General features: G+C 44.9%; 1 protein-coding gene across 5 annotated transcripts in view; it reads right to left on the minus strand.

Annotated features, from left to right (window-relative positions):
- Positions 1-26,855, minus strand: part of TBC1D8 (TBC1 domain family member 8) — a 143,160-nt gene that overhangs the window by 54,251 nt on the left and 62,054 nt on the right. For 4 of the 5 annotated variants that reach the window (XM_070475018.1, XM_070475015.1, XM_070475004.1 and 1 more), the window contains 2 exons: positions 8,440-8,558; positions 2,587-2,815 (listed from right to left, as the gene is read on the minus strand). The exons of the other annotated variant lie outside the window; for it this stretch is intronic. In XM_070475018.1, the coding sequence (XP_070331119.1) occupies positions 2,587-2,815; positions 8,440-8,558 (348 nt within the window). The remainder of the gene's footprint in view (positions 1-2,586; positions 2,816-8,439; positions 8,559-26,855) is intronic. 5 annotated transcript variants of the gene reach the window in all.

Here is a 26,855-nt window from a genome sequence, read left to right on the forward strand (position 1 = left end):
GAGATGGTGAGGGACAGAGAGGCCTGGTGTGCTACAGTCCATGCGGTCTCAAAGAGTCAGACACACCTGGGCAAGAGAACAACAACAACAATCTTGCAATACTGTTTCCAGTGCTTTGATCATTTAAAAGGCCACACTTCTACATCAGGGCTGAGAATAAGCTTCTTAAGACCCTTACATTTGCTTTTATATAGTCTTTTCACATACACACACTCCATCTACCCTTGCTTTCTCTCATTAAGCAACCACCTTGGGAAGAGCCCTGCACTTAAGAAGCTCATTCAAGTAGGAAAAAAACAGACCACTGACTTGACAGGACCCAAAACAGAGACACGAGTGCAGGACAAGTTACAAGGGGAGCAGCGAAGGCTTCCGAGAGATGAGAAAATCTGAACTGAATTTTGAAGGATGAACAAGAGTTCCCAAACAGGCCTAAGAACTGGGAAGGCAAGGAGAGACAGGGTGTTAGTTTTGAGAAGCATTTCAGAAACCAGAAAACCCAGAACGGTAAGGGTCAGGTGGGAGCCGATTCCAAGGGTGAGGAAGGCTGTGCACACAGGGGGCGTGTACTGGGTGTCAGAGCCCAGGGCCAGGGGTGACCACGTGCAGGACGCTGGCCACAGCAGAATGCAAGAGGAGCCCTGCCCACTGGCTCCACGTGAAATAAAAACAAACGCAGGAAGGAAAAACATATACATATATATAAATATAAACACAGCACACACACCACCCTGCGTGGGCACTTGAGACAACACTTGTTCCGGAAGAAGTTTCAATGGTCATGACTTTGAACATTTCTATATACCACTGACCCTGTGGCTTCCCTTTCTTACCTCGGAATCCTGTCGCCCAGGACAATGACTGTGGGTAGAAAAAATGTGTGAGAAGTGAACTCTTGCCTGGATCTCAGGGGGTCCAGGGTGAGGAACCCCCTTCTGCAAATACCTGCTATGCTCACACCTCAGAATTCTTCAAATGGCCCCCTGGGTTCAGAAGTACAGCTTGTCCTATTCCTTTAGAACTCCTGCGCCCTCAATTACAACACCATTTTCAAAGTAGCAAAAACTCTTCAGAAGGTGCATGAAGGGAGCTACAAAGAAAGGTTCCTGAAGGCAGGAGAAGAAATGAATTCTCCTAGAATCAAACCTCTGTGGATTGCAGCTGACATATACATATTACTATGTATAAAATAGATAACTAATAAGGACTTACTGTATAGCACAGGGGAACTCAGTTCTCTGAAATGGCCTATACACGAGAGGATCTAAAAAGGAGTGGATAGGGACTTCCCTGGTGGTCCAGCGGCTAAGGATCTGTGCTCCCAATGCAGGGGGCCGGCAGTTCAATCCCTGGTCAGGGAACTAGATCCCACGTGCCACAACTAAGAGTTAGCGTGTCACAACTAAAATATCTCAGAGCAGCCAAATAAATAAACTTTTAAAAAATAAAAAAGAGTGGATATATATATATATATATATGCATGTATTTCAGAAATTTCCTCAGATAACCTTAGATATGCAGATGATACCATTCTAATAGCAGAAAATGAAGAGGAACTAAACATCCTCTTGAAGAAGGTGAAAGAGGAGAGTGAAAACATTGGCTTAAAACTCAACATTCAAAAAACTAAGATCATGGCATCTGGTCCTATCACTTCATGGCAAACAGATGGGAGGAAAATGGAAACAGTGGCAGATTTTTTTTTCTAGGGCTCCAAAATCACTGCAGATGTTAACTGTAGCCATGAAATTAAAAGATGCTTGCTCCTTGGAAGAAAAGCTATGGCAAACCTAGACAGTGTATTAAAAAGCAGAGACATCACTTTGTTGACAAAGGTCCATTTAGTCAAAGCTGTGGTTTTTCCAGTAGTCATGTATGGATGTGAGAGGTGGACCATAAAGAAGGCTGAGAGCCTAAGAATTGATGCTTTCTAATTGTGGTGTTGGAGAAGACTCTTGAGAGTCCTTTCGACAGCAAGGAGATCAAACCAGTCAATCCTAAAGGAAATCAACCCTGATTTCCTGGAAGCACTGATGCTAAAGCTTCAATACTTTGGCCACCTAATGAGAAGAGCTGACTCACTGGAAAAGACCCTGATGGTGAGAAAGATTGAAGGCAGGAGGAGAAGCTAGTGAAAGAGGATGAGATGGTTGGATGGCATCATCTACACAATAGACATGGGTTTGAGCAAACTCTGGGAGATAGTGAAGGACAGGGAAGCCTGGTGTGCTGCAGCCCATGGGGTTGCAAAGAGTTGAACACAACGTATCTACTAAACAACAAAGTGTGTATGTATAACTGATTCACTTTGCTGTAGAATAAAAACTAACACAACACTGTAAATTAACAATGCTCCAATAAAAATTAAAAAAATAAAATCAAACCTCCTTAGTGGTACTCGTATATATAACACAATATGACTGTCTGCACAGGGCATTTGGAAATTAACCACATGCCAGCTGTTAGGTCTTGATCACTTATCTAAATCCTGCTGTCTAACTCTTCACCCAGTGACTGGTCCCGGGACCAGTGCTGAGCATCCCCGGAGCCAGCTCCACCGGGAGGGACCGCTCACGCCTGACTTACGCTCCTTGCCCAAGAAGAAGGAGTAGAAGCACAGGTGGTTGATGCTCAGGTACAGCCAGCCTTGGCGGGGCACGCGGCCCTTCCAGCAGCAGCAGGAGTAATATGTGACCAGCTTCTCGGCCTCGGGGAAGTTGAACCTGGCCTCGAACTTCACCAAGGCCTCGCGGAACTTCTCGGGCTCCTCCTCCTGCTCAGCCAGCCTGCTGCTCGTCTCCTCGGCAATCAGAGCCTGGCACACAGAAGGGGCCCAGGGTCAGGAAAAGCGCCAGGACCGTCGAGCACCGGCAGCCGTGGAGCCAGCCCCGCTCAGACAGACCCGTAGGATGGATGGGGATCCGGTCCACTCTCCAGAAACATGCCCGGAGGGAAGGAAGCAAGCTGGGGGGATCCTCAGACCAGTCTGTCTCTCGGCCGCTTACCAGCCGAGGTTTTGAGTGAGTTTCTGACTTCGAAGCCCCAGTTCTCAAATGGGTTACTACCTTATAATCCTCCCTGCTCCTCCCTCCAGAGATAGGAGGTCAAATGATGGTCTCAGGAGGTTATGCATCAACTTTGAAGCATCAGCCACACCAGGGTTTAAAAGTTAGTCCTTTCATACAAAAGAACACCTCTATGATATGAAACAGACTCACGGACACAGAGAACAGACCTGTGGTTACCAAGGGGAATGGGGGGAGGGATGGATTGGGAGTTTGGGATTAGCAGATGCAAACTATTATATATACGATGGACAAACAACATGGTCCTATTATAGAGCACAGGGAATTGTATTCAACATCCTGTGATCAAACATAATTGAAAAGGGTATTTTTTGTAAAAAAATAAAAAAGAATGTGTATATATAACTGAATCACTTTGTAGTATAGCAGAAATTAACACATTATAAATCCACTATGCATGTGTGCTAAGTCACTTCAGTCGTGTTTGACTCTTTTCGACCCCATGGACTGTAGCCCGCCAGGCTCCTCTGTCCATGTGATTCTCCAGGCAAGAATACTGCAGTGGGCTGCCATGCCCTCCTCCAGGCGATCTTCCCGACCCAGGGATGGAACCCGAGTGTCTGTCTCCTGCACTGGCAGGTAGGTTCTTTACCACTAGTGCTACCTGGGAAGCCCTAAATCAACTATATTTCAATCAAAATAAAGAAATAAAAGTTGGTCTTTTATAAAAAACTCGTAGCATCTTCCTCAATGAGTTAAAAAAATTGGGGTGTAAAGTTGACAACTGCTGCCTAAGTGACACTAGATGCATTCACTGCTGGCGTAACCCCTCGAGTCCTCTAAGGCAGGAGAGCGATGGGATGGCCGGGGCTCCTGAGGCTATCCACACCTCCAAAGCAAGGGGAAGGAGAATCTGAATGTACAGTTAGTTTTGCTGATGCCAAATGACAGTGAGGATACTCTCTAAATCTGGGGTGAAGGGGGAGAAGGGTCTAGAATATAAGATTGTGGCCTGATCCTAATGAGGACAAAGCACTGACATTATAAGAATCCTGATTCCCATTCTTGGGACCTCACTGCACATTTTTTTTTCATTTTTCTTCTCAGAGTTTCTTCTGTTTAAGAACTCCCAGGCCTTGGGCTTTAAATATGCTATTCAATTTTGAAAATACACTTGTAATTCTGTCTTTCTATTTATTTTTATTAGCATTTCCCTTCCTTTCTGTTCTTGCAGGGGTGTTTCATGAAAAGCTATAAGACCATTTTTGGGGGGCAGGGGAAGTGGAAGTGTCAGTCTTTCAGTCATGACTGACTCTTTGCAACCCGATGGACTGTAGCCAGCCAGGCTCCTCTGTCCATGGGCTTCTCCAGGCAAGAATACTGGAGTGCATTGCCATGCCCTCCTCCAGGGGATCTTCCTGACCCGGGGATCAAACCCGAATCTCCTGCACATGTCTCCTGCAGTGCAGGTGGATTTTTTACCTTCTGAGCCACCAGGGGATTGCTACCCAAATCTACACTGTGCGAGCAGTTTTAGAAAATATCCTGTACATTATCATTAAAATAAAAATATAAGTTAAAGTTTCTTAAAAAATAAATCTGAAGGCTGGTAAAAACCTCAAGGGATTTTCATTGCTCTCACGATGTTTTTCTTTATTTTCCAAATTTTATTCGCAAGACATTATAGAAGTTATAACTAAGAGTGGTATTTTATGTTTTAAAGATCCTTTTGATAAGGGTCATTTTTAAAGTCTTTACTGAATTTGTTACAACATTGATTCAGTTTTATGTGGTTTTTTTTTGGTGAGAGGCATATGGGATCTTAGCCCCCCAGCTAGGTAGCAAAGTATACCCACTGCCTTGGAAGGCACAATCTTAACCACTGGACCACCAGGGAAGTCGGGAGAGGTATTTTTTCAAAGTTATCTAATATGTAACAAATGCTGTGCATCATGAGCCGTGAAGGGGATTTTTAAGAGGCCTCTATAGCAGGCAGACAGTCACAAGGGCAGCCACACAGCTCCTGGTCTCTGTGATGGCCGAGTCAGCTCAACGCAGAGGCTTCCTTGAACGTTCCATAGAGTAAGTCGAATGGTCAGGATACAGGTAGGAAAGCCCCAACTCCCAGATGGTTTCAATCCCCCAGGACAAACAAAGAACCAACACCACATGGTGGCCCCGAAGACACAACCAACCTCTGACCAGCCGGTCCCCTCAGCCCCTGGCACCCACTCCAGGCCAGCAGCCTCCCTGGGACTTAAAAGGCACGTCTGCTGTGAAGTATAAGGGATCAGAGTGTGTGTGTCTCTGTGTGTATATGCATGTATGTGTATGTGTGTATGTGTGTGTCTCTGTATATCTATGTGTGCGTGTATGCATATATGTGTGTGTCTGTGTGTATATATGCATGTATGTATATGTGTGTCTCTGTATATGTGTGCGTATGCATATGTGTGTATGCATGTACATGTGTGTATGCATGTGTGTGTATGCATGTACGTGTGTGTGTCTCTGTATATCTATGTGTGCGTGTGTGTCTCTGTATATCTGTGTATGTGCATGTATGTGTGTGTATATCTGTGTGTGTATGCATGTGTCTCTCTGTGTATATGCATGTATGCATGTGTGTGTGTGTGTGCATGTATGTGTGTCTGTCTGTGTATCTGTGTGTGTGTGTCTGTGTATGCATGTGTGCTCAGTAGTGTCTGAGTCTTTGTGACCCTATGGTCTGTAGCCCACCAGGCTCCTTTGTCCATGGGACTTCCCAGGGAAGAATACTGGAGAGGGTGGCCATTTCCTTCTCCAGGAGATCTTCAAACCCCGGGATCAAACCCACGTCTCCTGCACCGCAGGCGGATCCTTTACCACTGAGACACCTGGGAAACCCAGAGGGATCGGTGTATGCCCCCTCCCCAAATATGCCACTTGGGCTTAAGAATTATTTTGAGCTAAAGACACTTGAGAAACAGCAGATGCCAAAAAAAAAAAGTTCTCTGCCCTTCCCCACTATTTACCTAAAAACAGGATACAAATCTCCATTTGTAAAGGTGTCTCCCCATCCTATGCCAGAAAGAGGAAGACAGCTCTTGGGCTCTGACTCATGAGAGACAACTCTGGACTCTGACCAGCATGAGGGGCACCAGACAGGAGGAGCCTACACGGCAAACCCAACTGGCGTGGCTGGTCTCGCTCTAGGATCCAGCATCCGGCGGCTTGCCACCCAAGAGCTCACACTCTTTGTTCCTTTGACTCATCGCTTCTCTGTAAACATGCTATTCTTCATTATGATGCTGCCCAAGCCCCACGTCCTAACCATCCCACTGAGCTATTCACTGTGGAGTTGTTCCCACCTTTACGTGCACTGCCTAAGCTGATAAACTCTGTTTTTCTCATTAAGCAATCTTCTGTTGGTTTAATTTCCAGGCCCCCAGCACAGAACATAAGAGGTTAGGGCAAAAGTTTTTCCCCCCCCTACTTCTGACTTTCCAAAAGTCACTGCAGCAGAAATGCATTTCCTTCCTCCTGATGAAGAGGAGAAACACCTAAATCAAAGAACCACCAGAACTAAGATGAGACCAAGAAAAGAAGGTAAATGTGAAAATAACTGTGAAACAGGTATTTCTGTCAGTGCGGCCTGACCTGGGGAACCACGCTGGACCACCCTGTGGGGGTAACACACGCGCTGAGAAAGACCCACTGGGACCCGCACCCATCTGCTAAGCCCACAGGCCACAGGGGACCGCAACAGAGGACGCCAGCCAACAGTCTCAGTCCTCCCGGCCGTCCTCCTGACCCCGTAATTATCCCCAGTCCCCGAAGGAAAACGATGCTCCTCTTGGCCCTTTCGAAATTAAGAATGTAGGGCTTCCCTAGTGGCCCAGCGGTTAAAAGTCCGCCTGACAGTGCAGGGACACAGGTTCCACCCCTGGGCCCCAGAGATCCTACACGCCTTGGAGCGACCAAGCCCGCGCACCGCACCACGAGCCTGAGCTCTCGTGCCCGGGAGCGGCAACTGCAAAGCCACGCGGCCGCAGCCACGGAAACCTGTGCGCTCCAGGGCCCGGGCTCCGCAACAAGCAGCCCTCGAAACACGGTGCGAGAGCAGCCCCTGCTCGCCGCCACCAGAGAAAGGCCGAAAGCAGCAGCGGAGACCCTGCACAGCCAAAAAGAAACAAATCTTTCCCAAAAAATGAGAATTTACTCTAAGACCCTTTACTAAAAGCCAAAACACTTAGGATACTGGAAAGGCAGACTTTTTAGAAAGAGCGAGGAAAAAAAAACATCAGTGGTCTGGGATGTTTTACCCTAAGGGATGAAAACGACATTACAGGCTAATATGTGAAACTGTTTAGTAAGAGAGTTAAAATTAGAATGAGAAAGGTTCTCTCCCTGCCTGTGAGGGTTTTCAAAGCACCAGTTACCAAGCCTCTTACTGCAATGAGACCTGTTACATAGGATATAGCTCACAGCAGGTAAGAAAGACCTCCCCCCAAACAGTCCTCTCCCTTCTCAAAACTTACTTGGTTTTCATTTCATTCAATTAACATGTTTTAAGAATAAATATCCACTTGCAGAAAGAGAAAAGTGCTAGCTGCAACTAAATAAAAGAGGGACAAAAATGTCACAGCTGCAAAGAAGTTGCTCATAACTCATTTCAGGAGACAAATAACATTGTTGCTATGCAAAAACATGAACCTGAACATTTTTTTCCCCTTGAGATAAACAGGGACCTTCACTTCTGTAAAGGATAAGGAAACCTTAGGCCCAAGAACTAGGGTTTTGTTCTGTTTCCATTGCGGGTGGATCCTGTCAGACTGACTCTTTAAAATTTGACTGATGACAAGTCAAACTCATTTGGTTTCAGTGCTTCCCTGGTGGTTCGGTGGTTTAAAAAAAAAAAAAAAAATCTGCCTGCCAGTGAAGGAGACATGGGTTCAATCCCAGAGTCAGGAAGATCCCCTGCAGGAGGAAATGGCAGCCCACTCTGGCATTCTTGCCTGGGAAATCCCATGTCAGAAGAGCTGTGTGGGCTACCGTCCATGGAGTCGCAAGAGTCAGACACGACTCAGTGACTAAACAACAACAATAATTAAGCCCAGAAGTTCAATTATAGTAGAGATACTGTTAAAGGAAAAGAATATGATCAAAAATGCTGCAGGGTCCTGAGTGTTATGCAGCCGTGATAACAGAGACGTGAAACTGGGAGAAACGTCGAGGTCAATGGACTTGGCTTCAGGACTTCCCTGGAGGTCCAGTGGCTCAGACTCCATGCTCCCAATGCAAGGGCCCAGGTTCAATCCCTGGTCATGGAACTAGATCCTGCATGCTGTACCTAAGAGTCCACAGGCTACAACTGAGACCCAGTGAAGTCAAATTTTTAAGACAGCCGGAGGGTGGGGTGGGTGGAACCTACCTTCACCTTCCCTTTGACAAAACTGGCAATGTCATCTTTATTATCAAAGACAGACAAGGTGTGGAGGAGATTTTGCTCCAGCCAGTCCCAGTGCTGGTTTATTTCCTCTAACGTGGCACCTGGGTAAGAACAGAAAAGGACACAGAGATTAAGAGACAGAACCAATGTCTAGAATACAAACTTGCTTTCCAAATAGGAGTCCTGCATTTATGTGGTTAAAACATTCCGGGTTCATGCCACAGTTTGCCAGCTGACACGGAAGGCACCCTGCACCAGGGCCACAGTCCAGCTGCCACACGGACGGGCCAGCCAACCCGCCGAGCTGTTCTGGGACCTCTCTGCAGGAGTCCTGCCAGCCTGGCTAACGGGTGGAACTCTGACTCCTTCCACTCAAGGGACCGAAACGTCTATAGTTACACAGCCATCCAGAGCAAACAAGCCCCAGGGTGGCCTGATTCCGATGGTCTCACAGAATTCCCCCTGCAAGCACAGGGGTCCCTCAAAAGGGATGAAAATTTGCCTTGAGGTGGCTCTGCCCGTGGCCCCAGGGCACTCCCTGCCGCTGGGACATTTCCAGGTTCACCCATTTGTCCTCTGTATGTTTTCTAACAAAATCCCCCAGAACACACATAAAAAGAGGTTTTACCGTACATGTTAAAACAAAACCACAGAAACATCCAGTGGTTATCTAGTAAGTTAATTTCTTTCAAAGGCAAGTAAAAACACAATCAGCCTATTAGTGAAGCATTCCACAACACGGTTATCAAAAAGCTTAGCTGTCTGAGTTGGCGTTAGTTCTCCAAAAGGAGCTCCTAGTCCTCCCCACTGGAGAGTGGACACCTTGGCCCGGGAACTGCGCCAGCCCCTACTGATAAAGTCCAGGACTTGAAGTAAGCTCGGTCCTGGACTAGAAGAGGCACCTGTGACTGGCACATCTGGCGTGGAAACAGGTGATCCCCCAGCTAGGAGCGCAGGTTTGTTCAAATGGGAAGCAGGAGACACCTTACCCTCAGGGAGATGAAGGCTAGAGGACAAGAGTGCCGAGCAGTCCAGCCAACGTGAGGGGCGTAAGGACCCACAGAGCCATGGGCCACTCACACAGAGATCAGACACGCTCTGTGCTAAGCCGACATTTCTCTCTATTATTTACAGTCTTGCTCTCCCCAGAGTGTGAACACTCGTGAAGACCTTATAAACACCCCCTGCGTTAAACTGCCAGGAAGAAAAGAAACAAGCAAAACTGCCAGAGAGCTCACCCTGGACCTGTGGTTTGGGGTGCCTATGGCGAGTTCTGACGTGCACCTTGGGAAGGAGTAAAAAGAAGAACCTAAGAGAATACTTCATAACGAAAAGTGAGACTTCAAACAGCGGTATTTCAGGATTTCCCTGGTGGCCCACAGGTTAAGACTCTGTGCTTCCAGTGCGGGGGATATGGGTTCAACTCCTGGTTGGGGAACTGAGATCCCACCTGCTACTTGCTGAGCCTCCCCCTGCCCAAAAAAAAACACACCTAAAACACAAAGGTATTTTTTTTCCCCTGTATTCTCCAAGTGTTAGGCATGGCATCACCAAAGCAACAGCCTCTGATCATCACTAAAGCAGACTCTCATCCTTCTGCTAAGGACACTAACCACAACATGGGGCCCCACCCTCATGACCTCATCTGAACTGAATCCCCTCCCAAAGGGCCCACCTCCAAATACCATCACACTGGTGGGGGAGGGCTTGCACACATCTGAACATGGGGGGAGGGGAAAGACACCATTCACCACCAGTGACCCCATGCAGCTCTCGGTGAGTCCACCTCTCCCCTCTTGCTCTTTCTGGATCATAAGCAAAAGCAGCAGCCCACTTGGGGTGAGTGGCCATATCTCCACTTCCTACCCAACCAGGAAGCCCCTGGCCCTACGGTCTCCCTACTCCTCTTACGGGAGGGCGAGACCACTGTGAAACAACAGCCTCAAGCCACACGTTTCCACCTTCTTGCCTTGTTGCAGCTAAGAAGCAACATGGACCACCAGCACCTCTATAGGAGCCACCAGAGAGAATCCGGCCGGGGTCTCACTTGGGCCAGCTCTGCTCAAACTGGCACGGTATGACCCAGAAACACAGCCTCAGTATGTGCCAGTGCCTCTGCTGGTACTCACAGGACATCAGCTTAAGTCGGATTAAGTGAACTTCCTTGACTAGGTCATCCAGGACGTCTGCTTTATGCAGATACAACGCTACCTCTTCGTATGTGCGTGCTAAATTGCTTCAGTCGTGTCCATCTCTTTGCAACCCTATGGACTGTAGCCCGACAGGCTCCTCTGTCCTACGGACTCTCCAGGCCAGAACACTAGAACAGGTTGCCATTTCCTCCTCCAGGGAATCTTCCTGACCCAAGGATCGAACCCATGTCTCTTTATTTCTCCTGCACTGGCAGGCGGGTTCTTTACCACTAGCAGCAACTGCCAACCCCCAGCTCTTCATGTACAAAAGTTTAAAGACTTGAACCTCCACAGAAGAAACAAACAAAAAAGCCCACGTATTTCCAGGCTCTGCAACAGGACTCTCTTGACGCCTCTAAACAATGTCCGCCTGAACTGAAGACCCACAGTGTCTGCCTGGCTCCTCACATTCAGCGCTGAGACACGTCTCATTTACTAGACTGGCTGCACTCCCACTGTCCATTCATTGTCTTCAGGTGGCAGCCATGCAGCTATCATTCACCAGGATACCTCCTAAGTCCCATGGGCTGGCAAACGGTGTCTTTGTGGGGAGGGGACCATGCCTAAGTTCATCTGTGATGAACAGTTCAACTGTGGGGACAGCTCATCGCAGGAGACAGCCTCGGGCCACTGCAGCCGATAAACATGTTCATGGGCTCCTTGATGGCCAGCTCTCCTCTCTTCTCCAGAACTTTAAGATTTTCTCTCTCTAGATCTTTTTTTATTTAATTTTCATTTCATATCAGAGTACCTTTGATTTATAATATGTGTCAGTTTCAGGTGTACAAGCTAAGTGAATCAGTTATACATATACCTATTCTTTTTCAGGTTATTTTCCCATCTAGGTTGTTACACAGTATTGAGTTCCCTGTGCTATACAGTACATCCTTGTTGCTTACTTATTTTATGTATAGTAGTATGCAAATGCTAACCCAAAACTCCTAATTTATACTTCCCCTTATAGATCTTTATTTAGCTTTTATTATCCATCATCGTAAAATCAACTAGTCAGAATATTTAAAAAACAAAACAAAAACAACAACAAGCAAAACAGGAGGAGGGATGAGGGGAAGTCAGGAAGTTTGGGATGGACATGCACACACTGTTCATTTCAGATGGGTAACCAACAAGGACCTACTATACAGCACAGAGAACTCTGCTCAATGTTACGTGGCAGCCTGGGAGGGAGGAGAGCTTGGGGGAGAATGGATAGATGTATTATGGATGGCTGAGGCCCTTTGCTGTCCACTGAAACTGTCACAACATGCCCCAATACAAAATAAAAAGCTCAAAAACAAAACAAAGGGTAAGGAACACATGGGGAAAAGAGTATCTGTATTGGTCTTCAGTCTTTTGCCGTATGTTTTCATATACTTCCTAATTTACCCCTCCTACACCCTCCCCAGAAAAAAAGAGAAACAACTCAGAGGACTGAGGAGGAACAGAGAGGGGCCAGGACTGGCTCTGCGATTTTCTGTTCCGGGCACAGCCTCACTGATGTCAAACGAAGGCTGTGCGAGGAAAGGGGGTCAGCTGTATCTCCAAGGTCACAGGTATCCGATGAAAGGCAAACCAGGGTGTGAGCTCACTCTCTGCGAACCTGAAGTACCCTGGGGTCCCTCCAGTAAGGAGCTGCATTTTCATTTTCAAGTAACACTTACGTCATCCTCTGGTCCAGTACTTCCTAGGTCTTGACACCAAAAAGGTTACTTTGTGCAGAGAGCAAACACTCTGCCCACCACTTCATCTTCCTGAGTCCGTCTTCAGGGATGCCATGAGACAGCTTTTCACTGATCCTGTTCCTAAGCTCGCAGGGCCAACTGTTAGCTGAGAAACCATGCGTGCCTTCCACCTGCTAACCACAGACAGCGTGGATAAAATTCCAATGGAGCCCCAACACAGTATATCACATGGAATTAAGACTTGAGGTCACATCATCCCCAAAACGAGACTTCCATCCCTTTAAAAACTTCTTCTGCCTCTCCAGGAGAAGACTTATGACAACAGAAAACCACTCTGGAGCAAAACTAAGCTCACACCTTGAGACAGAAAGCACACCCGAATGTAACATCTATCACCGAGCGGAGGTCAGGGGAGGTGGCGGTGAAGTCCGTCAGCCTGTCCTAATCTGACTCGGCTGTGCGTCTCTCCAGCAAAAACAAACACCATGCTGGAACTTTCCCACCCAACTGTCTTCTACTTCCTACAAGAGGTGCCAAATGGCAGAGAAATTTTCCGAACTCTTAATTTCCTCTGCAGGGAAGTCTTATGATGAGAGTCAAAAATACCGTAAACCACTGCAAGCCGACTGCACACCCGAGACCTCAAAGGGCCAAAAAGGAAAGTCACTTAACGTGTATCACATGGCAAAGCCTGGACCACATGTGGCACGTGTGCTTTTCAGCTTATGAAGTAGCCTATCAGAAATCAGCTATTTTTATAAACATGCCAATTTTTTGTTTGTTTTTACTTTTTTGGACTTCCAAGGAAGTCCCCATATCACTTTATAAGGGCAACGACGGACTTAGAACATATTTGTTAGAATTATGCACAAACACATAAATATATTCCTGTCTGTGGGTCAAGGTCAAAGAAAAGTTTGAAAGCCACCCGATTACAGACATAGTAGTGGTGAAAAAGAGAGAGGAGAAAGTAAGAAATGTGGGCTTTCCTGGTGGCTCGGTGGCAAAGAATCCGCCTGCCAATGCAGGAGATGTGGGTTCGATCCCTGGGTCAGGATGATTCCCTGGAAAGGAAAGTGGCAACCCACTCCAGTACTCTTGCCTGGGAAATCCCAAAGACAGAGAAGCCCGGAGAACTGCAGTCCAGGGCTTCCCAAAAGAGTCGGACACAACTTAGCGACTAAACAACAACAAAAGGCTAAATTAGGTCTACCTCTTAATTAGACAGGCCTGGGGTCCACCTAAGAAGAGGAAGAAACACTTGGATGCACCTACTGAGGCCCCACAAGGAGTGGGGTACCTTGTGGATGGTAAATAATAGATCCTTCTGGTCCCCAACCTTTTCAGCACCAAAAACCGATTTTGTGGAAGACATTTTTTCCATAGACCTGTGGGGTGGGGGGTGGGGAGATGGCTTGGGGATGATTCCTGTAAGGAACAAGCAACCTAGGTCCCTCATACGTGTCGTGCACAGTAGGGTTTGCATTCTGACCTGACAGGAGGCAGAGCTAAGGCAGTAATGCGATCGACGGCCAGAGGCTGTAAATATAGATGAAGCTTTGCTTGCTTACCCGCCACGCACCTCCTGAAGCCTGTTCCTGACAGGCTGTGGATGGACGCCAGTCCACAGCCCAGAGGGTGGGGACCCCCGGTTTAAGCCATCCAGGCTGTGACACTTTGTTAAGGCAGCCCAAGCAGGCTAATGGCTCCCCTGGTGGCTCACTGGTAAAGAATCCGTTTGCAATACAGGAGCCTCAGGAGACTCGAGTTGGAACCCTGGGTCAGGAAGATCCCCTGGAGAAGGGCATGGCAACCCACTCCAGTGTTCTTGCCTGGAAATCCCATGGACAGAGGAGCCTGGCAGGCTACAGTCCACGGGGTCACAGAGTCAGACACGATGAGGCAAGCTGGCACACATACGGTTTTCTAAAACCCAAAGGTGTAAGAACACTGTGGACTGCAACGGAAGTTCAATTAACAAGAGCATACTCTGTTTCATCGAGGCCCCTAATTTTACAGAAAAAGCCTCTTTTCTAAGAAAATTCAAGTTCAGTGGATCTTAAACATTACCTACACAAGAAGTCAAAAATCAGATCTGTAAACGCCTATGGCAACCCACTCCAATATTCTTGCCTGCAGAATCCCATGGACAGAGGAGCCTGGTGGGCTACAGTCCATGGAATTGCAAAAAGTCGGACATAACTGAGTGACTTAGCATAGCACCGCACATGCAAAACTATAGTCAAAAACTCTGGTTTTTCCAGTAGTCATTTAGGGATGGAAAAACTGGACCATAAAGAAGGCTGAGCACCTAAGAATTGATGCTTTCAAACTGTGGTGCTGGAGAAGACTCTTGAGAGTCCTTTGGACAGCAAGGAGATCAAACCAGTCAATCCTAAAGGAAATCAGTGCTGAATAATCATTGGAAGGACTGATGCTAAAGCTAAAGCTACTTTGGCCACCTGATGCAAAGAGCCAACTCATTGGGAAAGACCCTGATAGTAGGAAAGATTGAGAGCAGGAGGAGAAGCGGGTGACAGGATGAGATGGTTGGATGGCATCATCTACACAATGGACATGAGATTGAGCAAACTCCAAGAGACAGTGAAGGACAGGGAAGCCTGGTGTGCTGCAGTACATGGGGTTGCAAAGAGTCGGAGACAACTATGCGACTGAACAACAAATGCAAAACTAAAATACAGTGTCAGAAACATCAATTATGACCACAAAACAAATCACATCAATGGGTTTATAAATAACCAACTTGATGGTCTAAGAAAGAACAGCCATAGCTGCAGACACAGGACATTTTCCGAAGGCCTAGCATGAGTCAGGCACTTTGTTAGGTATCCTGTACACCTAACCTTATTTATCTTCATAAAAAAAGGATCACAAGAAAGGTAATGCTATTTCCATCTTCTAGGTGAGAAATCTAAAGTGCAGACAAGAGCAACCTGGAGGCTTGTTCTTCCAGCTCTTTCCGTGACATACAGAGGAGATGGGAGCCTGGGGCTCAAGCTGAGTCACTTTGAAATTCACACACTGTATTTATTCTCTTAGGTTTCCCCAGAGGTGTTTTCAGGAAATCAAACAAGCATTTCATTGTCTATACTTAACAGCCTCTGCACGAACACAGTCATAAATAACTCGACCCCAGCTTCAGTTTTAAAAAGTAACTGTTTCTCTCTGCAGAGTAAATCTCCAACCGAGTTAAGTTATCTTCTTCAGTTAAGTTATCTTAAGTTAACTATCTTCTTCAGCTCCCTGGATCCTAATTTACAATGACATGGGCATTGCAATGTACATCCTTCAGATTCATTCTTTTGCAATAGCTGAGGCTCAAAGGGGAGGGGATATATGTATACACAGAGCTCGTTCACAGCAGAAACTAACACAAGCTTGTAAAGCAATGATATTCCAATAAAAAAAATTTTTTTTTAAATAATTAACATTTCTCTCCTATCCAAACACTAAGAGTCTTCTCTCTAAATGCCTGGACTAAACGCCACACAGACCACAAAAGGACTAACTGAACGTGTAACAGTCCACAAGTCCATCCTTTATGGAGACAGTGCATGAAGAGAAAGTAGCAATGACGTGTGCACACTGCCAGTGTGAAACAGACGGCCAGTGGGAAGCGTCTGTGACACGGGGGCCCAGCCAGGGGCCCTGCGATGGCCTGGAGGGGTGGGTGGGGGAGGGGGGGAGGCTCAAGAGGGTGGGGACAGACGTTTAATTATGGCTGATTTGCGTTGCTGTAAGCAGAAGCTGTAACGCAATTTCCCGCAGGTAAAAATAAATGTAAAAAATTAAACAGTGTTAACAGTCAACGCAGTGTCATTCCCAAGCTCCACTTGACACTCATCCTACACAGAGAAACTCAGAGGCAAAGAATCTACTAAAAATCGCAAATGACAGTGGGGAGGTTAGGACCAAAGCTTTAGCTTTCAGAAATCTCACATTCTTAAAGTGAATGCTCTAATAATACCTAATCCACACTGTCTGAAGGAGTATCTTTATAGGAACAAACAAGAATGTCACATCATCATGATTTTTTTTTTAAACCTGTGTACATTTTTCACTATATAGTTTAAGAAAATAAGCTCTAAACCTTTCTTTTTACGTAATTTCTTTACCCCTTTCTGCCTTTAAATTAGAATAAGTCCCTAAAATTACTTGCAGTAAATGCAAAACAACTTCCTTGACACTGAAAATAGATTTTTAATTTACAATTGAAATAGTCACTAAAAAGTCCTGTACTGGTGTCATTAGAAACACTTCTCAGAAACAGAAGCAGGGGAAATTTCCTGGTGGTCCAGTGGCTAAGACTCTGTGCTTGCAATGCAGGGGTGTGGGTTCAATTCCTGGCTGGGGAACTAAAACCTCCCATGGTGCACAGTGTGGCAAAAATAAAAATTAATTAATTTAAAAAACAGAAGCAGGGATAGTAGCAAAGATGCAGGAAATTTTGACCTACATAAACAAAAGAAAAATAATTAGAAACAGAACCAGAAATGACACAGATTTAAATAATCGACAAAGATGTGAGAGCTGTTATACTTCATGAGCTCAAAAAGTAGAGGAAAGCATGAGGATGGTAAGCAGCTAAACAGAAGAGACAAAAAAGAAAATCCAAGTCAAACTTTTCGGGATGGAAAACAGTGTCTGAAATCAAAAATATGCTAATGAGATTAAAAGTAAATTGGACATTGCAGGGAAAAAAGGACACTTGATAGCAAATAAAAACTCTGCAACGAGAAACAGAAGAAAAAGGATGACCAAAAGCGAAAGGACAGGGCATCAGTGAACTGTGGGAACAGCAACAAACAGCCTGAAGTCCCTTTAACTGAGGCCCCAGGAAACTGGGGGAGAATAAAAAAAAAAAAAAAATTTAAGTATATGTGCTGCTGAAGCAAGCACAGAAAAAAATCTGAAAAAATAATGGCTAAAATGTTTTTCAAGTCTGATAAACAGATTCAAGATTCTCAATAAGCCACAAGTAGTAAAATCCTTAAAGAAAATTGCAGAAAAGCACACCATAAATAAACTGGTGAAAACCAGTGAAAAGAAGGAAAAAAAAACAATTTACAGAGGAAAAAAGGTAAGAATGATAGTAGATATCCCATCAGAAATGTTGCCAGAAAGAAGGCACAGAGGAAAGCTTTAGAACACTGAGAGAAAGAAAGTAATTTACAAGTAACTGAAGAAAACACTAGTGGATTCCTGAGTAACTTAATAAGGAAGTCTTCCAACCATAACTCAAAATCAGAAAGTATAAAACAAAGGAGTTCTAAATCCCACTACATGACAAACTGAGGAGAGACTCTGTCATTTCACACCTCAAATAAAGGGCTTAAATTCTTAGTACACAGACAGCACCTAAAAACTGAAGAGGAAAAAAGAACAATCCAATGAAAAGCTAAGTAAATGAGATTAGGAATAAATAGCTTCTAAACACAGTCCTTAAAATGAAAGATGTTCAACTTTTTCGTACCAAAAAGAACGCAAATTAAAACTACTGGAACAACACCATGTCTTACCTGTCAGGTTGGCAAAAACCTGGAAGTTTGATATGAAGACAAGTCTGAGAAAACAGAAACTTTCATCCATTGCCGACTGGACTTTTAAAAAATAATAATGTGACCCCAATGGAGAGAAGGGAGTTTAATAATATCTAGTTAAACCATTAATTAGACGACAGAGGATGAGATGGCTGGATGGCATCACCGACTCAATGGACATGAGTTTGAGTAAACTCTGGGAGCTGGTGATGGACAGGGAGGCCTGGCGTGCTGCGATTCATGGGGTCGCAAAGAGTCGGACACGACTGAGCGACTGAACTGAACTGAACTGAATTAAACCACTGATGCAACAATCCCATTTCTAGGAATCTACCAGGTTATTTATTGGGACATTATCTGTCAGGCTGAAGTTTGAAAACAACAGAAATATCCACCAGTAGAGAATAGGTTGAATAAATTACGGTAGTCCCAGGCAATGCAAGACTGGAACAAAGGAGAGAGAGAAAGAAAACAGAGAGCAAGTGGAAGAGGAAGACAGTCTCTGCTCTCTGACATGGAAAGATCTCTAGGCTATGCTGATGTGTGAAAAAGGCAAAGCACAGAACAGAATACATGTGACCTTCATAGAAAAGAAAGGCTGGGGAGCATGGCCTCGCTAAAGACAAATATTTTGTTTTCAGAGATTTATAGATCTGATTAATCACGAAAGTGTTTCGCATTTTTTAGTTGAGGTAAGCCATAAAACGAAAAAATACAATCCTTAACAATCAAAAATAAATTTCTGTTTATCAGGTTAGTAAAATAATTACAGATATGACTGCACAGAGAAAATAATTGTTTTAAACATGATTTTGACCACACGTGCATGCATGTTAAGTTGCTTCAGTCAGTCCAACTCTGCGATCCTACCACAGCCTGTCAGGCTCCTCTGTCCATGGGATTTCCCAGGCAAGGACACTGGAGTGGGTTGCCATGCCCTCCTCCAGGAGATCTTCGTGACTCAGAGATCGAAATCGAACCCCCGTCTCTTACATCTCCTGCACTGGGATTCGGGTTCTTTTACTACTAGCGCCACCTGGGAAGCCCATTTTGACTATACATCCATAGTTAAATATATTCTAAGGCCAAATAGAGCTGCAAAAAATTTACTTTCTCTCACTACTCTTATTCTTAATAGCAGTATTCATATTACTTAAAGACATGTGTGTGCCTGTACAATACATACAAAATAATTCTGTGAATATTGTTAGAAACCAAGATTTTCAGTGAATAGGAAGGGAAAAGCAGATATAAAATCAAAGCTACAACTATGTGGTTTTACAGTTGAATTAGAAAGCTAAGTATGAACTCACGATTTATTTTCCTTTTTCATACCTCTTTTTTCTTTTCTTTCACGTACTTCTTGGCTCATCCTATGTGAAGACCCTTAGAGGCAATGATAACCCAGTGACAATAAGCGAGCCCACACCCCAGACTGTGGCCCCCAAACACCATTCCCCATGCAAAGGAACCAGGGCCACTTGGAGGAAGAGCTGATTCCAGGCAGGAGGCAGGAAATGCACTGTTCAGTTCAGTAGTTCAGTCGTGTCCGACTCTTTGTGACACGGACTGCAGCATGCTAGGCTTCCCTGTCCATCATCAACTCCCAGAGCTTACTCAAACTCATGTCCATCGAGTCGGTGATGCCATCTAACCATCTCATCATCTGTCATCCCCTTCTCCTGCCCTCAATCTTTCCCAACATCAGGGTCTTTTCAAATGAGTCAGTTGTCGCAACAGGTGACCAAAGTATTGAGTTTCAGCTTCAGCATCAGTCTTTCCAATGAATATTCAAGACTGATTTCCTTTAGGATGGACTGGTTGGATCTTCTTGCAGTCCAAGGGACTCTCAAGAGTCTTCTCCAACACCACAGTTCAAAAGCATCAATTCTTCGGCACTCAGCTTTCTTTATAGTCCAACTCTCACATCCATCCATGACTACTGGAAAAACCATAGTTTTGACTAGACGGACTTTTGTTGGCAAAATGCGCTAGGTGAGCATTTAACATCTTGTTGGCAGAGAGCAAGGAATCACTCAAAGATGAATGAGGGGCTTCCCTGGTGGTCCAGTGATAAGAAATCCATCTCCCAATGCAGGGGATACAGGTTTGACCCCTGGTCTGAGAAGACCCCCCATGCCTCGGAGCAACTAAGCCCGTGCACCACAAGTACTGAGTTCTACAGCCGTGCTCCACAACGAGCGGCCAAGCACCGCAACCAAGAGTGGCCCTCACTCGCCACAGGTAGGGAAAGCCCTCAAGCTGCAACAGAGACAACTGTACTTCGTACGGTCAAAAATATTAATAAATAAAAAAAGGAGCAGGGCAAGTCACAGAAGACACAGGAAGGGGTTCTCACGGACAGAAGGGGGCACCATCTGAGTATAAAAACAGTCAGCAATTAACCAAACCCACAGAATGCTAAGGGGCTTCCCTGGTGGCTCAGAAGGTAAAGAACCTACCTCTAGGGCAGAAGACCTGGGTTTGATCCCTGGGCTGGGAAAATCCCCTGGAGAAGGGAATGGCAACCCACTCCAATATTCTTGCCTGGAGAACTCCTCACTGTATAATCCCTTCAACATTTCATCGAGTCTGGAAATTTGCATAATAAAGTGTTGGGAACGGGGAACATGAACTTTAAAATGACACTAAAAAGGGAGAAAAGAAGCAAAAGAGAAAACCAAACCAAGACCAAAAATACCTCCCTCACTTGTCACCACTGCAGACAGCCAGGGCACTTACCCTAGAGACAGGCAACTAAAGGGCGGAAGCAAGCATCCTTCCCCTCCCTTTCCTAAATGTTCTCAGGGCGAGCGGACAGCATTTCACAGACAATCTCAAACTGAAAGCTGTAAAAGTACTGATAAAATTAGAAAAGCATAATTTTGTGGTATGTAGAGAAAAATTATTTAGGCAATGATTTTAATGGTTGAAACCACTAGATGAAAGGCTGATGGGGAAGAATGCAATAGAAGCTGTCACCTCACCTTACCAATTTGTCTTAGCATCCCTGAGAATCAGACACCAGCAGACATGTGCTCCCAGGCAGGATGAAGGACAGCCGCTTGTTCAGGATTCTTCTTTCGAACCTGGATTCAACTGAACCTTTGTAACTACCATCTATTTCTCAGGAAATATGAAAGACCAAGAAATGGATGGGACGATACCTTGAGGACAGAAACAGATGAGTGGGACACTGCATAAAAACTGACCCAAATCTTCACCAGGTCAATAATGTGGGAGGTAAACAGTGGAGTGGGGATGGAGGGATGGAGACCTTCTTGACTAAAAAAGATAGAAGAGGGACTTCCCTGGAGGCCCAATGGTTAAGAATCTGCCTTGCAATGCAGAGGATGCAGGTTCAAGCCCTGGACAGGGAACTAAGATTGCACATGCCGTGGGGCAACTAAGCGTGCATGCTGCAACTACGGAACCCACATGCTTTGGGGCCTGAGCACCACAAGAAAGAAGCCTGCGTGCAGGCACCTAGAACCTGACGCTGCCGAACAACAAAACAAATACTTCTTTAAAAAGATATGAGACACAACAATCAAATGTGTGTTTCTGGTTGAACACATGAGAACAACCAGATCCACGGAGGATCCTGGAGCAGCCAGAAGCCCATGTCTGTACGGAGTGTAGCTGACAGCAAGTTCAGTCTCCTGTATCAGTTTAATGATGCTACTGCAGTGACAAGGAATGGCCCTAGATTCAGAGATGCTCATTAAAATACATAGGGGTGAAATATCATTATTTCCAGGATTTGCTTTAAAATACATCAGCAGGGGGAAAAAAGATTCAGAGAGTAAGAGAGAAAGCAAAGTGGGCAAACCTTGATCATAACATACCTGCGTAAAGGGCCTGCAGGATGTCATTACACCATTATAGGCAAACTACTTTGGGGGTATGTTTGAAAACCTTTAAAGATTTTAAAACATTTTAACAGAAAAGCAATGACAGAAGACCTAAATAGACATTTCTCCTAAGAAGACATACAGATAGCCAACAGGCACATGAAAAAAGGATCAACATCACTAATTGTAAGAGAAATGCAAATCAAAACCACATGAGGCACTACCTCATGCCAGTCAGAATGGCCATCATTCAAAAGTCTACAAATAATAAATGCTGGAGAAGACCGACTATAAAGAAAGCTGAGCGCTGAAGAATTGACACTTTTGAACTGTGGTGTTGGAGAAGACTCTTGAGAGTCCCTTGGACTGCAAGGAGGTCCAACCGGTCCATCCTAAAGGAAATCAGTCCTGAATATTCATTGGAAGGACTGATGCTGACGCTGAAACTCCAATACTTTGGCCTCCTGTTGTGAAGATCTAACTCATTTGAAAAGACCCTGATGCTGGGAAAGATTGAGGGCAGGAGGAGAAGGGGACGACAGTGGATGAGATGGTTGGATGGTATCACCGACTCAATGGACATGAGTTTGAGTTAAACTCCGGGAGCTGGTGATGGACAGGGAGGCCTGGCGTGCTGCAGTCCATGGGCTGCAAAGAGTCGGACACAACTGAGCGATTGAACTGAACTGAACTGAACTGGAGAAGATGTAGAGAAGAGGGAAGCCTCCTACACAGCTGATGTTAATGTAAATTGGTGCAGCTACTATGGAAAACAGTGCAGAGGTTCCTTAGAAACCTAAAAATAGGGCTGCCATGTGATGCAGCAATTTCACTCCCAGACTTATATCCAGAAAAGACAAAAACTCTTAATTCAAAAAGATACATGCATCTAGTGTTCATAGCAGCACTGTTCACAATAGCTAAGACATGGAAACAACCTAACCATTCATCAACAGATGGATAGAGAACATATGGTACATATATACAGTGGAGTATTACTAAGCCATAAAAAAAGAATGAACTAATGCCATTTGCAGAAACACGAATGGACCTAGAGATTATCATTCTAAGTGAAGCAAGTCAAAGAGAGAAAGATAAATATGTCTTCATTTTTATGTGGACTCTAAAAAACAATGACACGAATTAACTTATTTACAAAACAGAAACAGACTCACATAGAAAACACACTTACAGTTAGTGAAACAAGAAAGGAGGGATAAACTAGGAATTTGGGATGAGTAGATACACACTATAATATATAAAATAAACAATAAGGACCTACTTTATAGCACAGGGAGCTATAGTCAATATCCTGTAATAACCTATAATGCAAAAGAATCTGAAAAAGAATATATACATGCATTAACTGAATTAATGCTGAATTAATCCCTGATTCTTGGAAAGACTGAGGGCAAGAAAAGAAGGGGGCAACCATGGATAAGATTGTTGGATGGCATCATTGACTCAATGGACACAAGTTTGAGCAAACTCCAGGAGATAGTGAAGGACAGGGAAGCCTGGCATGCTGCAGTCCACGGGGTCGCAAGGGATCGAACATGACTTAGCAAGTGAACAACAAGAAAATTAACTGAATTACTCTGCTGTAGACATGAGTCACTGTACATCAACTCCACTTCAATTTTCGCCAAAAGGCATAAGTCTGGATAATCAATCTCCACCTATGCACATATTTTGTAAAATCAGAAGTGAAAGCAGGATAAGCAAATGGGGCAGAAAATTATACAGTCTCTAAATCTCCTTCATGTATTTTAAATGCAGATCACTCCCCAGCCCCAGACCACTCAGACATGCAAGGGTTCCAGCAGATGTCAGAGGGGTGAGCCCTCGGGGACAGTGACAGCTTCTGTTGTGGAAGTCAGCGTGAACTAAGGATGAGGGCATACGCAGACAGACCCCTAAGTCCCACAGGGAAGGAGCACTCTGGACTCCACGTGCGTCAGGAGGCTTCTGCTCTCCTGCTCTGCCGTCTCCATCGACCATCTAGGGATCAGTGAATAAAAATCATTTACCGAAGTCACCATACTTGGAAACTGAGCTGCCTCCATCAGCCTATACTCATCTACTAAAATGGAATGGACAGAACTGAAGGTTTGCTGAGATCCCCTCCAGATGGTTTCTGTTTTGTTTCTTCGGAGTAGAGCTGCTTTACAATGCTGCGTTCTGTTCTGCTGTAGGGCAAAGCGAATCAGCCATGCACACACATGGATCCCCTCTTTTGTGGGTTCCCTTCCCACTCAGGTCACCGGAGCGCTGAGTAGAGCTCCCCAGGCTGTGCGGGAGGTTCTCACTGTGTGTGCGCGCGAGTCACTTGCTCAGCCGCGTCCGACTCCTGCAACCCCGTGGCCTGCAGCCTGCCAGGTGCCTCTGTGCATGGGGTTCTCCAGGCAAGGATACTGCAGGGGGCAGCCAGTCACTTCTCCAGGGGATCCTCCCGACCCAGAGATCAAACCCAGGTCTCCTGCATTGCCAACAGGTTCTTTACCGCCTGAGCCACCGGGGAAGCCCTATTTGTCTATCTTATATATAGAATTGACAGTGTATATACGTCAAACCCAACCTCCCTATTCTCTGTGCAGAAGTTAGGCAACATGTAAAATCCTAGACAACAGTTTGATTTCAGGTGGGAGGGGGGGTTCAGGATGGGGAACACATGTAAATCCATGGCTGATTCATGTCAATGTATGGCAAAGACCACTACAATATTGTAAAATAATTAGCCTCCAACTAATAAAAATAAATGGAAAAAAAAAGTTTGATTTCCAGCTTAAAAACTTTATGTTTTTTGTTTAGGCAATATTTATTCTGAGGTATGTTAAATTAAAAAAATCAGAATTTTAAAGAAAGAATAAACTTTATGCAAAAGCATTATTACAAGAGGGAGAAAAGGGACTGTTTTTTTCTCCCAGTTTCATTGAGATATAATCAACATAAAGCACTATATAAATTTAAGATGCACAGCAAAATTACCTGTGTTACCTCTGGTTACATACATCATGAAATGATTATCACAAGTTTAGTGATCCTTCACCTCATATAGATACAAAATAAACTAGAAAAAGTTTTCCTTGTAACGAGAATTAGGATTTACTGTCTTTAAAACTTTCATCTATTAAATTTTTATATATTTCATATATTATCATTATATATAATGATATACATCATATTGTACATTACATCCCTAGTATTTATCTATCTTATAACCAAAAGTTTGTACCTTTGGACCACCTTCTTTCAAGGCCCCCTTCCCCCACACCCCCCACCTCTGGTAACCACAAATCTGATCTCTTTTCCCATGAGTTTATTTTTGAAGCATAACTGACTACAACACCATGTTAGTTCTTGTCATACAACAGTGATCTACTCTTTCTATACATTTCAGAAAAGGAACTAACCCAAAAGAGAAAATTCAGAAAACCGTAAGATCTCCAACAACCTCCCCAGTTTGAAAGCATTTTACAAAAACGACTTCACTAAGTCGGACAGTTAGACTCAGCACTTGCCGGCTTTTTTAAGTAACGATAAACACATCCCTAATGGAAGAACATCTTCGGGAAGTTTCATTATTTGAGCATAAGCAAAATTATTTCATTGGAAATTGTAAAAGCCTAGTGATGGACGCTTCCTATCACTAGGGCCAGGGCCCCCGTCAGTCACTTCCAAGTGTAAATCCGTATGGAGAAGGCCAGCCAGTGCTGTTCTCAGAAATCACAGGCAACCGAAACCAATCATGACCACTCATCCTGCGTGACCTTAGGAGGTGCACGCAAAACACGGTTCTGAAACTCTCCTCCTGCAAGGCTGCCTTCCGGGCTTGCCTGGAAGCGCACAGCGAGGTCTGTTCTTGAAAAACGACTTGGCTGGAGGCACTTCCTCGGCTGCCCTGGCACAAAGGTCACCCAGACACGAATCTGATCCACCCTGGAACATTTCCTCCCGTAATAAAACTCTCTCTTCAAAGACAAAGCAAACAGTGATGCAGAAGACAAGAAACCCAAATGCCAGCCACGGTCAAGGGCAGAGATAAGCGCCGACACGGCAGAAAGAGCACGGACAGAGTGTTCCGTTAAGAACCTGCACCTGGGCCACTGGGGGGGGTGGGGGGTGGCAGAGGGTGTGGTGTCCCCCTGACGTGAGACATGGCCCTGGCAAGTCATGAGGAGCCTGTATGTTGCATTTTCCCTCCCCAGAGCTAATAATTAATTATCTGTGGCTCAAATGAGGAACATACGGGAAAGGGATTTTGTTTAAACCGGAAAGCATCACACTTGTCATTCTCACTTTTTATAAAACACATCCCACAATTTGTTAACAAAAAATGTCACAGCTTCCTTGTTTTAAAATTTATTTTTAATTGAAGGATGATTGCTTTACAATACAAGTTTGATGTCTGCCATACATTGACATGAATCAGATATCGGTGTACACAGATCCCCTTCCTCTTGAACCTTCCTCCCACCTCCCACCCTTTCCCACCCCTCTAGATTGTTACAGAGCCCCAGTTTGAATTCCTGAGTCACAGAGCAAATTTCCATTGGCTATCTATTTTACATATGGTAGTGTATAGGCCTCCATGCTACACAGCTTCCTTTAATGATCCTTAAAATTTCAAAAATCAGCTTGTTTTAAAATTTTCCAAACCTAAAATATTTTTTTCCTCAAACTACACACACACACCTGCTCCCATGATGCAGAGGTGCCTCTGCCTACCTAGATGGGACCCCATCCCCGCAACCCCCATCTGCTGTGAAATCTACACTCCGACGGTGGGTGGGGCTGTCACAGCACCCCCTCTCTCACCTGCTACCGCTTCGCTCTGCTTTCTTCCATTTTCCTGCTCGCCTTCATTTCCAGACCTTGCTAGGAACACGGAACATGAAACACTGAAAGACGCTGTCATAATCTGTTACAACACTAGCCAGGCACTCTGCAGTCCAGATGCAGACCATCAGGACATGAGCATTATTTTTTTTTAATTTTTTTTTCATTTATTTTTATTAGTTGGAGGCTAATTACTTTACAATATTGTAGTGGTTTTCATACATTGACATGAATTAGCCATGGATTTACATGTATTCCCCATCCTGGTCC

This window comes from Odocoileus virginianus, chromosome 2, assembly GCF_023699985.2.
Source record: "Odocoileus virginianus isolate 20LAN1187 ecotype Illinois chromosome 2, Ovbor_1.2, whole genome shotgun sequence".
Lineage (NCBI taxonomy): Eukaryota > Metazoa > Chordata > Mammalia > Artiodactyla > Cervidae > Odocoileus > Odocoileus virginianus.